Here is a 14,259-nt window from a genome sequence, read left to right as displayed (position 1 = left end):
TTACTGCAAATAATGTGTTCAGTAATTTCTCTTTCCTGAGTCTGCATTTCTGATGGAAATAGTTTATAACAACAAGCATGAGAAAACAGAAGGGATGTGTGCAAGATCAATTTGAATCTAATAGAAGGGATAAATGAAAGGTACAGAGGCTAGAAGAAAGGTAGAAAATCCCAGGAGGCAGAGGAGTAGAGGAGTGTTCACAGCAAGCAACGGAGAGTCAGAGCTCCTGCATTCTGCCTTCCCGTTTAGAGCAGCGATCTGGGGCTACACAGCCTCCCTCGTATGAAACAGACCTTGCAATATCACTTTGTGCAAAATCTATCATTCTGAGCTATCCTACTGTATAAAAATTACCTTTTAAGTGGCTAAGTAGACACCCAGCTTTATTCCTTTCTTCTTATTTCAAGAAACAATGGGAGTAACAGCACTTGCCTGCCTTACTAGAGTGCTGAGAGCTTTAATTAATGTCTCTAATTCAATTTGAACTCCTTGGATAAAAGGCGCTGCCTTGTGACAGCAAAGGTATTGCCTAAAATAGAATATAATTAACACACAGATATCAATCACGATGAAATTAAGTGTACATTCAAATACAACTTGCACTTTACAGAAAGTACTTGCCTATTTTTCCTCCAAGAATCCTGAAGACTCATAACACAAGGAACATTTAATGTTCCAGGCTGAATTCAGATTAGAATAAGGCCATCTTAAACCACCTAACAAACTAAAACGGGTTGTAACAGAAATCTCCATTTGCACTGATGGATGTGCCTTCATGATGGACGATGCTAGAAACTGTAACGTGAGTTAGAATCAGTACATCTAACATTTTCTTCTCCCAGTACTTATGTGAGCTCTAGCCTATGTCCTAGCTCACCCACTGATCGTGTTTATTAACAGACATGACAAGTGCATGACCATGTTTGTTGACATGAACCAGAAGGACCCAGATCACTGCATTGCTCTGTAGTGCTCCTGAGTGGAAACGGGCTTTGGAGCTTGGATTTTTTTAACAACTGCTGCATGACAAAGCTTGCTGGCACCTTGAGATGGTTGTCATTCAGTGCTTATAGGACAGGAACACCTAGTGAGCCATGCGAGCAGCAGGACTGTGTTTTGCTAGGTGCTATACCCAGATGATGGCCTCTCCAACAAGTTCACGGTCCAAGTAGTCAAACAAATACTATTGTGTAGCCACGCTGATAATTGGAAAGTGAGGCAAAAAAGCATGTAAGGGCACTGCCCGAGATCACAGAGGGTGTCTGGGGCAGAACTGAGCAGAATGCTGGATTCCTGGGTTAAAACCCAGTGTCTGACTCCCCCAAGCATCCCCTTTTGTGCAGAGATTGCTTCTGTGCCAGATTTAGCTTTCAGTTAGTCTTGGCTCTCCTACCCAAGGGCTATGTAGTTGGAGACATCGCCTGCCTGCCCCTTCTTCCCCCATCCCTTTTGCAAAATCCCCAGAACATATCTTACATCAGTGGAGCCCCATAAAGACACCTAACAAATTAATTTCAGATTCAAACTTGTTACGAGTTAAATTGAATGCACCTCACTATATTGCCTTAGACACAAAATAATCCGCTTTAGTAAGCTTTATAGCTTCCACGGGGACCAGCCCCGTGGTGTGTGTTAATCTTTAATGCGAAACAACATCTCTACAGCAGCTACAGGGGGGAAAAAGATACTATTAAAAAATTAAAGTTGATGGTGTGATAGTTGTCTAGACCCAATTGCGCTCCACCATCCTCCATTGCCTCAGGCACCATTCCCTGCTCTCAGCACTGATACAGCCAGCTTCCAGACTGGAGACGTGTCCATTTCTTCTAGTGATCTCAAGGCATGTTCTCCCCATGTCTTAACCCTTGGTTAAGAGCCATCACAACTCTAATCATCCTGACTCTAACTTTGACCTAAAAGGAAAGGAAGGGAGGATGAAGAGGTGCGTGGGGGGAATTAGTGAGTATCTATCTCCTCTCTTTTATAAGCTGATATTTCCCCAATGTATGATGCTCGCATGTGGGAGGACACACTGGGATTTCTCTGAAACGCATTTCATTTGGCTCTTCTCATATTTCAGTTTGCACTTGCACTGTGCTGGGAACTGGAGGTGAGCTATCACTCCACTTTGGTATGTAAAAGCTCCCTTCCTCTCTTTGCAATAGAAATTCAATAGAAAGTGAAATGTTTAAAGGAAAGCTGATCCAGGCTGGCTGATGAAGGAAGTAGTTATGGACGAGTTTAATGAACAGACAACCAAGTGAGTTTGGACAGTGTGTACAGAACAACTGATCGTTATCAGCAGCAAATCTGCATACCCATCTAATGGCAAATATGCTGAGTTTGCAGCTGCGTACTGTGATGGGGCAGCGCTGTAGATCTGCAAAGAGCAGCAAGGCAGAGAAGCAGCCTGGATGGAGAAGCAGGAGAAACGAACTCCTGAACTGGAATTTGGAAATGCTGAGGGTGGGATGTAGCTGGAAGCATTTCCCAGTAATCACCTAGGGTTCATGACCACTGTGAGTGGAAGCAGGGATGTACTGTAGCCCACCTGGAATGTGCTCTGTTCCCCTCAATGTGGGGCTAGAAACTCCCCAAACCCCAGTTTTGTAAGGTAAAGTAGAACCAGCCCTTTCTGAGAGGCGAGGGACTAAAGCACCGAGAACTGCCACATTTATGGGTGAAGGAGGAGTCAGTGGTGAAGGCTAATATTAAATACATGTCTCCGGAACAGGAACAACCTCCTCGGTCAGGAGCTACATGTACCATTAGGTTTAATAACAGTAATATTCTATCTATCTGCAATTGGAAAGAAGTTTATATGTGCCCAACAGAAAAAGCAAACATTCGTTGACTTTCCCATACTTAATTTTTTTCATTTCTTCATGTAATGCAACAGCTGACTGTCATTTTTTAACCAGACCTACACAACTCCTTTTTGTCAAGTGCTGCTGAGCTCACTGCAGCTCCACAAACACATGCTGTGCACACGTGCAGACTCCCACACACTCCGGCGCGCACACACACTCGGCACTTGTGCTCCCCGTCGCACTCCCGGGTTCAATCCACCCGCGCAGTAGACATGCACGCTCGCTGCCATGGGCTGCAGCTTTGCCATACTCCCGGTGAAAGCTCCTGGAGCAGAGGAGACAGCCACGCCAACCACAAATGCTGATGCCCTCTGGTCTACACTGTGCTGCTCACACCAGCCAAGTTCTCGTGTTCACACGCAGTGCTGCAAATGTGCATGGCACCTCTAGCACACCTCGGTTTGGCCGCTCCTACACTCTTAGCAAAATCTTTTCTCTCTGGGAATTGCAAACTTTTAGAGTGCTTATGGTGGACACAGACTCAAAACCAGAAGGGTTTCTGGAGATGTACCAATAAGCCTGACGCTAAATCTCACTGTGGCAGAGCTCTGCATAGCCTAATTTCTCGTGCTTTAAAGAGTAGCTACAGTCTCTCTGCACTATATTCTGCAGAAATTGGTGGGTATCACCTGTCCTGAGGACAACTTTTGGCCAGGTTTGTGCTCCCAGAGTGGGGGATGCAGCCTCAAGATCACTCTGCCTGCCCGGGCATGCCCACCGTGTTGGCATACCCTCCACAAAACTCAGCAAGGCAGCCAGATGGACAGGAGGTGGGCAGGAGGAGGAACTCGTCCTGCGTATGGAGAGGACTTTTTCAGAGCAGCATCAGCACTCGCGGCGACGAGGAGCACAACGCAGCACGCTGGGCTGCTGTTGCAGCTGCGTTGTGGTTAGGAAGCAGAAGGGGAGGGGGTCCACACCAGGCGCAGGGTGGTGAGCAAGCCGCTCACCTTCACTAGCTAAGCAAGCCGCTCACCTTCCACCAACGGAGCACACGGCTTGGTTCGGCGAGGGGCATCGCGCCAACAGCATGATTGCGGAGGCGGATGATCTAATGGCTGAAACGCTGGAAATGGGAGTCAGGAGATGAGGGCTCTCTTCCAGCTGTATCCGTGGCTTGCTGCGTAACCTTTGGCAAGGCATTTCACCCCTCTGTTTCCCTTCCCACTCATCATATGTCTTGTCTGTTTAGCCGTTAAACACATCGGGGAGAGGAGCTGGCTCGTAGCAGGGCTGTCCGCAGCCATGATTTGACTGGGGGGGTGCAGTGGGACAGCTGCTCTCCCATCATGTAAGCGACAGCGTGCCCTGCACCAGGTAGTGTGAAGCATCCCCTTAAGCTCCCTAGTAAATCTCCTACACTGAATATGCATGTTCAGTGTGTCACCCTGCAGAACCTTGATCTTGGGAAGAGCCTCAAGGTCTTACCGTAATCAAAAAAGCAACAGACCCTGTCCCCCTCCACCAGACACACACCTCCCAAACACCCAGGCAGGAAAGCAGGTTGAGGTGATTTTTATCTTTCAAAGTTTGGCAGTATTTCAGAGTCACGTGTGTGTCTGTGTGTCTGTGTGTCCGCATGTGCTCGTCACTGAAGCCTGGGTAATTATTTTGTTTTATTTCTTTTTTGGCAACACTTTAAAGTAAGAGCTGGGTCTTTATAGATTGCTCAGGTTGCACGGAGTATGGATTACAGATCATCAGAGAGACATGAAAGCAGAAGACACGTTTCTCTGGCACAGCATTAAAGGGACAATAAAGGGGTAATTGTAGCGTAGGGTGCGGCCACCTTCTGCGCCCAGCCTTCACTCGCCTTTGCGGCACTGCAGAGAACTTCACGAGGGAAATGATGGAAAAGCTGGGGTGAGGATTTCTCAGGTCAGGACCTGGTTATTTCAAAGGTGATATATGATCAGGAGGTTAAAGGCACCACTTAGGTACATGAATAAAACACTGCCAAATACTCTAAGCTGTAACACAGGCAGACTGAAGTCTTTTAAAACTTGATTTTTCATGTCCATTTTCACCCTGAGAGACGGTTGTCAAAGGATCAAAGCAATTCCATTTTAAAACTCTCTCTTTCTCTCCCTCCTCCCTCTCCTCCCCTCCATTTCTCTCTCTCTCTTTCCTTCCTCCTCTTCCCTCTCTTTTTCAACAGGACTCCACAGAATGGAGCAAGAATGAGAGGAAAAAGGCAGACAGAAAAGCATGAACTGGAGGCTTGTTGAGTTCCTCTACCTCCTGTTTATATGGGACCATATACTAGTACAGCCCTCCCACCAGGACCCAGCTGCTACCAACCAACATGTCTCCAAGGAATTTGATTGGCTTATTTCAGACAGGGGGCCTTTCCACCACTCACGGAGCTACTTATCCTTTGTGGAAAGACATCGTCAAGGATTTACAACCAGATATAAAATATACAGGTACGTTGGTTTCCTACAGCACCTGTAGCTTGGATAAGTTGTTAGGTGGTGGGAACTCAGTCAGTTCCCACGGGCTCAAGGCTCGTAGCCAATGGGAGATGCATCATCGTCCCCGTTCCACCTGGAAACGCTTCTTTGGTTCTCCACGGTCCTCAGCTGGCAATGCAAAATGCTTCAAAGACTCAGATATAATGCTCTGATAGTGAGATGAAGGCACTGCAGTACCACGGCGCTGTGCACAACATAGATCGAGATAAAAAGGGACCGAGGGTCTGGGTGTACTTCATTTGTGGGGACAGATAAGTCCATAGGCAGGTTCACAAGGATGTTTATCAAATCCATGTATCTATGGGCAGACCAAGCCTCTGTACCAAACTCATACATGTGAACTGCCAATAGCTTAAGGTTCACCTGGGCAAGAACAGACATAAAGATGTCAAGACACACATCAGTACAGCAGTTCTCACACTGCTGTGCGTGAGCCTTAGCTGTGTACTGCCTACCCCAGACCTTTGCAGATTATCCCCATGTATGAGTCGGACTTCCCCCAGAACTGCAATCTTGGTTTAAAAGTCTATCAATTAAAAAACTATAGAGAATAGGCAGAATTTGAATTTTCCTTGGCCTTCTAGGTTTTGAAGCCTTTGTTGTTGCGTGTTTCAAGCTCTTCTTGCCAGCTGTGATATCGAGAAACACACTATTCTTTTTTCATTTTAACATGAAAAGCTGGGGTGCTCATATGAGCCTCCTATTAAAGCAGCAAGCACTTTGGAGTGAAGGGGAATAAGCCAGCAAGTGTCATGGGATTTGCGCTAAAACCCAAAGAGACTGCAAAACTCTCATAGACATGTGCACATTTACATAATTATATAGTCCTGTTGTGTTTCAGAAAGACACTTGCAAACGCCACTATGCAAACTAGTAGGTAGGAGAGTAGTAGTGAATAGCCTACTGGCAACATGCACGCAGATACACGTACACGATGACGGGGGGACGGGGGGAGCAGGGAAACCACATGTATGCAGGCAGTGTTCTCCCATGGGCAGAAAGCCAAAAGCACTTGCAGAGTAATAGCGACGTGTGAGACATCATCTATGTGTGGGGAAGAAAAATGAGTTGTGCCTGTCCCATGGCCTCCAGGGAGTGCAGCATCCCCTCCTCTCGCACCAGCCCGCAGAGCAAGGGCAGGTTAGCATGGGTTGAAGATGTTGTCCTGGCTTGTCCTCTTCATTCAAACAGCTCAGGGGGAAGACAGCCCCAAAAACTAGAAATTATGCTGCCACGCTTCCACTTAGGATGTCTCACTGTCTTTGCTTGCACAGAGGAGCAGAGAAAACATGCCTTTTTCAAAAAGATTTTCTTCCTGGCTGTAGCTATCCCCAGCTCTCCTCTTGCCCTGCCTGACAACATACGCTGATCGAGACTGCAAATCTCTGCCCCACACCATGCCTCTGGCAGCGGCTCTGCCCTTTGCTAAAGAGCTATTCAGCTCTGAATGCCACTGCAGCAGTCTACAGGGGCTGTACTGGGAGAGAAACGCATGCAATGTATGTGTTCAGACACGTCTAAGAACTGTCACTGTAGGTCAGGCCAGAGATCCATCAAGCCGGGGATCCTGTCTCTGAGAATCATGGAGAAACGGGTCTGGAAGGACCTTGAGAGGTCATTTAATCCATGCCTCTTCCCCAAGGCAGACTCAGCCATACCTGTGTCACATCTGACAGAGGCTTCTGGGCAACCTCTCCTGAAAGGCTTCCCGTGACGGAGAATTCACACCCAGAGCAGGCAGCCTGCACCATGGCTTTGCTTTCCTCACCTTTATAAAGGAGCTAAAACTTTGCTTACATGTGAAGCCTGCGATTTCTAGTTTTATCTGCTATGGGGTGAGGAACAAATTCCCCTTTGGTTTGTAGGAGACTGGTAAGAATTTGAAGGCTTAGCTCAGTTCAGGATGATCTTTATACATGGGAAGTAGAAAGGGATCTGTTTTTCTCCATTTCTGCTGGATATTGCCAAAGCACTTACGAAAGACACTTCTGGCATGGGGAACACACAATGTCCTTCTTCCAACAGGGGAGAAAATGAGCAGCAGCGTTCTGCATGCATGGGAGGCTCATGGGTGTGGGGAGGTGTCTGAGAAGGGTCTTGCAGCTGGTCACAGTACTGGAGAAATCATTATTCACAAAAGAAACTAGAAGTGAGACAGAGTCTGGTGGAAGTAGTTAGGTGGAGAGTTCAGAGAGACATGGGAAGACTGCAAGGGCACCTAGGGATGCATCTCCTGGCCAAATACGTTGCACTAAGCTGAAGGAGGGATTTGAGGGCTTGGGGAAATCCAGCCGTGTGTGTCATGGTTTGAGCTGCTGGGAGTTGAGCACTTTGGAAGCACACTCTCTGGGACTAACTTTTGCTCCAGCTGTGGTCAGCTGAGGAGGAGGGAAAAACCTCCTGTGCTTCAGCAGAGCAGATGGAGCCAGTAGGTAGGAGGCTGGCTAGATGGCGGAGGGTTGGTTGTTTTCAACATCTGGCGCTGTTGGCAGAACTGGCCACTTAAAAATTGGGCCCGTGCCTTTTTTAAGGAGTGTCAAAATCGGCCTAGCTGTGGTGAATTAGTGGAGCCACAGCCAACTCTAGCAGCTAGGAGCTGGACTCTGAGCACACATACCCTCCAGAACATATAATTTTACTGAAGCCCACAGAGGTAAAATCTCATTTTGTGGGCTCCTTAAATTGACTTTGAGAATCTGTAAAGCTGTTGGGATTTTGTCAACTGTTTAATTCCATATAAAAGCCTCTTTCCTCCCAAATGATGTCTCTCAACTGCTCTTTGCACTAGACTAGCCCAAGGGAGGCACATATTCTACATTAAGGATATCACTCCTTTCCTTAGAAAAAGCAGCTGATTTGGAGCATGGGAATTTTCTGTGTAGTCTTCTCTTTCAAAGTTCCTTTTCTCCCATCCTTTTTTTGGATGGCTGGTTTGTTCTTTGTCCCTCAGTCAGACAGTTCCTTTGGGCAATTGTGATTTTGTTGAATGAGGTTTGACCTGACCACTGCTCTTCTCCTAAGGCCGATAGCAGCAGACCTCAAATCAGCCACAGAGACCAAGGATTTGGAGTGGAAGTGAAATCAGGCGAGAGGACCTCACCCGTCCCTAATTGAAACACTGTCGCCTGTTTAGTGGTGATTTCCCCAGTGTCTTGCTGTGCGGGAGCATGGACACAGCGCATTAGGACCGTGTCATTTACATTGAAAACCCACAGAGATAAAGCCACTGTCAATGCTACACAGCAGCACAAGGCAAAACGCAGCATTTTCTCATTTTTACAGGTGGTGTTAAAAAGGAAGCAACACCAAACTAAAACATGCACCACTCCTCCTTCCATCGCAGCTGAAGTCCAGATGTCTGCCAGCAGCAAGCAAAGAGCCTGTTTTAGTTAGCAAGGCTATTTTATACGCTGCATAAGCAGAATTGCTGTAGAACAGCATAGCTGCCGATATCTTTTCACAGGATGCCTGGATCCAGATCTACCATCCTCGCATGGCAAGGCAGTTCACTGTTACAGTCTCCAAAGGCTCATTCCCTCCTCCTGTGTATTGCATTTTAGCAGATTTTAGGTCTCTTTCTCGCAAAGCTTGGACCGCTGATTTTCCTGGTACCCTCAGTCAAGGTTTGCATCTTGCATGTGATATTAGGAGGAAGGCAAGCAAAGGGGGAGATGTTTTATATTAAATCATGGACAGCAGGGATAGATACAATTGCATTAAGGAAGCACATTAATCAGCATCGATTCATACTAATAAGGCTGGTTTAGGGGGGCCTCTGGCAGGAAAATGCTGCTTTGATCATTATCTGTGCACTCTGATGCTAATGCAGATAGGATGGCAGATGCTGAGAGTGGTTTTTGGGATGTCTGAATATTCATGATCGCTATCCTTGTTGTTGTTCCTAGTCATGAGAGCCTTGACTACTAGGTACTGCACGAAGGCTGGAAAACATAGGAAGCTCAGCTTGGCTTTGGGACTAGGGCGCTGCTCAGACCAGAAAACATTCCTGTTACCACAACACAGTAGTTAATAGCTTCAGTCCACTTCTTTGAAGTATATTGTTGTGTTGTCCTTTTTTCTGCTCACAGAAACTGATTATTTAGCTATAAGGCAAAGCAAAAGAAACAGTAGACTGAGCACTTTGAATACACTATGCAAATAGCCAGGCAGAAGCACTGACACAGAGATACTAGCTAATGATGCTGCTCAGTTTAAGCGAGTTCTAGAAAAACAAATCTTTTCTAAAAAAATAAGGCTTTGTTGTTCGATGTCAGAGGTGAGACACGGGAGGCAAAGAGGGAAGCGGTGAGATGGTTTTATCCAGCTGGGTGGACAGGCTGCCACTGCCAGTTTTCCTACAGCAAGGCAGGGACAGGACACACCGCCTTGGGAAGAGGGACTCACAGTTCAACTGGCAGAGAGGTAATACAGGCAGTATCTATGTTTTTGCCCTAGGCTCATGGTGTGGCTGTGGGTAAGCTCACTTCTCCGTGCCTCGGTTCCCTCCTCAGTCCCCCGAGAATGGGAGATGACAGCATTTGTCTGCTCTGCGTTGCTGGGCAGACTTAATTAAATGCTGCAAGACGTTTGGACGTAAGGGACGACAGCAATATAAAGTGGATGATCACACGGGGCTGGAAGGGGAATGTGCATGTGCAAGAAGAAATGTGGATTTTCCATGTGTGGGAGTTTAATTCCATTTTCTGAAATGACAGTAGAGACAGGGAAATCTGGCTCTCTGTGTAAGAGAGCAGGGAAACCCTGGGGTATAAAAAGGAGATCTGCTCGCCTTGCAACTTCTCCTGCAGCGGGACCATTTAGAGGCTGTCTGATTTCATGAAACCTGCAAATACAGAATACTTCTGAGACCTCTGCCAAGTCTGGTTAAAATGCACCAACAGATTCAAAACTTAGTGGGGGATGTGACAACAAACCAGCCAGTCCTGCCCCATTCCTCCACCTGCAGAGTGACAGGACAAAACTGATCGCTTACGTACGCTCGTTACAGTAAGGTCCCTGGATACATAAAAAGGAAATACAGCTCCTGAGACAGGAAAGGTTGTGAGTAACTGGCTGCACAAGCTAGCTATAAATTGATTGGGATGGTGCCTGGGGAAAAAAAGCTGATTTATTTTTTTTTCCTCAAAAAATTGTTTCATCAGGAGGGTGGTGCAGGTCTGGGACAGGTCAATGGAGAGGTGACAGGTATCTCCATCCTTGGCGGTTTTCAAGGCTTGGCTGGACAAAGCCACAGCTGATGTGCTCAAGAGCTGGTGATAGCCCTGCTTGAAGTGGGAGGTTGGATTAGGGACCCCCAGGGTCCCATCTAACCAACATGTCTGTGATTTCCCTGTTTCTCCAATTCAGAGTGGACACTAAACTGGGTGCTCATAAAGGGATTTGCACTGCTGAATGCATTCAGCCACACTAGAGATTTTTATTTAGTCTTAGAAAACCCACAAATCTGAGCGGCTACGTGCTCTCTAAATGTGTCATTCCCTCAGAGAAGAGGAAGAGAATTATCATGAAGCGAGGATCTTTGCTGTGCACGTAGCACGGGCTACAATTGACTTAGAAATGCATATGCTGTTCTGCTGCTTAAATTTTCCCTTAGAGGAAAAAAAATTCTAAAAGGAGAAAAAAAATTTGGTCTCACAAAACTGTCTCACAAAACTTTCAAAGTTTTACAGCACCACAAATTAAAAACAATGGACCAGATTCTCTGTGACATAAATATGTGAAGCTGTTGACTTCAAGGAAAATTCACCAATTTATTGGCTGGAGAATCTGTTCTAGCATACCCAGCATTGCCCACTGCCCCAGGACCTGCATACACAGCACCAGGGTTTATAAGGCTGCTTGCTCTGGCTGTCTGGCTGGGAGCATTATGAGCTTTTATTATTTCTAAGCAAATGCAGAATGCAACTCCTACATTCAGGCACTGGACTTGGACAATCTGGCTAGTGAATGTGAGGTTTCTATGACTTTTTAGCAGCTTCTATTACAGAAGCTTTGCCTTTCCTGACCAGACCTTCCAGGCAGGTTTCATGCAAACCTGTGATTTCCACAACTGAGGAACTGATCTGGCAGATAACAAATCTGGCAAGAAAAAAGAAAAAAGAAAAAAAAGTTAATTTTCAACTAGATCACTTTTCCGATCTCGTTCATTGTGTGGTTGGGTGATAGTAAAGGGACAGGACTGTGCGGATGGAGGCAGGAAGGGGTCTAAGAGGACTGGTGAGACTGCTGTTTTCAGCAGCAATGTGGATTAAAGTTGTATTAAAGTGGTTGTGAAAATCCATGCTAAGATTTGGCAGAGAGAAGATCAATTAGAGCTGCTTCCACCATTTTTTCAGTCCATTCTTCTTCTCCCATCTCTCCACTCCTCATTGACTCTTTTTGCTGTCTCTCTATTGCATTGAATTTAATCTACTGGTCACTAGAGCTGTACAAATAATTGATTTTGTGGTTCACTGGTTGTACGGAACAAAAATAACATTAAAAATTGGTTGATCTGAAATGGATGTTTGTTCAACTTTTCAGTAAAATGAAAAAATCAAAACATTTCATTTTAGGCTCAGTGAAAGGTTTAAGCTTTGCTGTTTGTTTTCATTTTATTAATCCAGTGAATGACTTTTTTTTTATTGCAATTTTTAAGGCATAAAAGTTCATCTCAAAACAAAAAGTCAACCAATGCCACTTAACAAATGTCAAAAGGGAAACATTTTGATTTTGAGTGTATTTTGTTTAGCCGTTTGCTCTTCTACTTGTTCATTCAATTTATGTTGAATTTGCAAGTAGATTTTATGTCCTTGAAATAGGGAAGGAGAAAACAAAAAATACTGGCTGTCCTTATTGTTCACTCTGCGACTCTGAGATCTTAAAAATCCCCAGGGTTCAGCTTTGACTTCCCTTGGGTTTAGCTTTTAGCATCCTAGGACAAAGAAAAAAAAAAAGAATTTCCCCAGCACCGCTGGGCAAGGGAGGCACAGCCCAGACGAGGAGTAGGATTGCAGCTTTGCTGTGGGAAGGGTCATGCCTCAAAATGAAGCTGGATGCTGAGACCTCGGTGCTACTGACTGAGACAAACCGTACAACACGGGCGCAGTCATAGTTCCTCTCTCACACGCATATCCTGGCAAGTTTTCAGTCCTGTTCCAGTTGTTTGGATGCCTGAAGCATCCAAAAAAGCACCGTGAAGGTTCTTCTCAAACAGCATTAAGGTGATGCTTTGCACTGGTACAAATTGATAGGCACTGTTAGGCTTTTTAATCTTTGCTTTGGCTTTTTTAGTCATGCTGAAGTTCTGCTGACAAGGTTTTCCTATTAGGTTTTTATGCTATCTGTTTAAAGGGGACATCAACTTTTATGTTTTCCAGTCAGAGGCAAAGCTTTTTTAGGAGAGGCAACGCAGCAATTGAAGGACAGAGGGAGCTGAGATGAAAGGAGGCTCTTGCCTCTATGTGGAATGAGCAATGGAAATCCGTACAGCATTGCATGGCAAAAAATATGAAATCTCCATAGTTTACATTATGCATGTAAATCAGTGATGTACATTGGTTTGTAATCAGTAAATGCCTTGTAAATAAATGTGTGTAAACCAAAAATTTAAATCTATTTCCATAGTGCATGTAAACAATGAAGCCTTCTAGTGTTCTTTTCAATGTAAATGTTAATCTAAAAATGACATTACTACAAGTTTATGCAACTTTACAAGAGAGCCACAATTTACATTCGTGTCTCACCAGCTCTAACACAGCAGTTTGGTAAACACGAGCTATTCAGTGACAGGCATAAACCAGCCAATTCCATCACGTAGCCTCTCCTTTAGCCACAACCTTCATTCTTCATGCAGTTCAGGGACCAGTGTTGTTACATTCCCTGCATAATGCGTCTGCCTGCGTATGGGAAGCTTTTAATATATTTGCATAAGCAGAATAAAGGCAGGAGTGGGGGATGGCAAGGAATGGCTGGGGCTGAGCTGTACGGCGCTTAGTCCTGGGGGTGTTGGGCTGAGCAGACAAGGAGCTTGGCCCTCGTCGGGGCTGGAGGAGCCGCTGCTCCGGCTGCGTTTGGATTCAGATGGCGAGGGCTTGCGAACATCACTGGCAGCTGCAGGACCTGACAGCAGGACGCACCTTCTCCTTCTCTTTGATATTCTTGAGAACAGAGGGCAAATGAAAGGATAAATGGCACCAGCCTTTGATATGCTCAGAGCTGCTAAGATATGGGAACAGAACATCTGGCCAAGCTTTGGGGAAGGGCAGATCCTCATCTCAACGTGGCAGCGCACACCCAGGCCATAGGGAATGGTGCAGAAGCAATGCAGTTGATAAGTTCATATTCTGATAGGGCTCTTGTGGTTAGGACACGCCAGTTCCTCTGGAGAAAAGCATACACGTGAGCTGTATGCCTAGAAAGGCGTATCACTAACTGGTTGCCCTGCCTGCTGACCCGGGTAAGCTCTTAGCTGGGTCGGCTGAGCGTTAGCACAGTTCTGCAGAGTTGCATGCTCAAGCACAAAAATTCCCTTTCTGAATCCAGAATGAAATATTTTAACCGTGCTCCCAATAAATCCCAGAAGCAGCACAGACAAATATTTTTAGTCACTGAACCTTTCCAAAGAGATCTGCATCCTGCTGGGCTAGGAGGGAGCTGTCTACACAGCCCCCTCTGAGACCTTGCTTGGTGGGGGGATCTTTTCCCCTCTGCATGAAAAGTGGAGGGCTTTGCAGAGCAGGCCTCCCAAGGCTGGTCCCCAGCATGCTGCGACAGCAATGACTCTGCACGTTCATCTCAGTTTTCTTCAGACCAGCAGACTATGGTCCAGTGGCTTGGGAGCATATTTTAAAGGCTAACAAGCCAAGGAGAAGCCTTCACTCTTTTTTTTTTTGTGAGCAGATTATTAATTCTGC

General features: G+C 45.9%; 1 protein-coding gene across 1 annotated transcript in view; it reads left to right on the top strand.

The window, feature by feature from the left end:
* The first annotated feature begins 5,078 nt into the window (after positions 1–5,078).
* BRINP1 (BMP/retinoic acid inducible neural specific 1) overlaps positions 5,079–14,259 on the top strand; it is a 60,101-nt gene continuing 50,920 nt past the window's right edge. The window contains exon 1 of the mRNA XM_050907897.1: positions 5,079–5,296. Coding sequence (XP_050763854.1) covers positions 5,079–5,296 — 218 coding nt within the window. The remainder of the gene's footprint in view (positions 5,297–14,259) is intronic.

This window comes from Gymnogyps californianus, chromosome 18 (assembly GCF_018139145.2).
Source record: "Gymnogyps californianus isolate 813 chromosome 18, ASM1813914v2, whole genome shotgun sequence".
Taxonomy (NCBI): Eukaryota; Metazoa; Chordata; class Aves; order Accipitriformes; family Cathartidae; genus Gymnogyps; species Gymnogyps californianus.
This window is presented reverse-complemented; position numbering and strand designations above follow the sequence as displayed.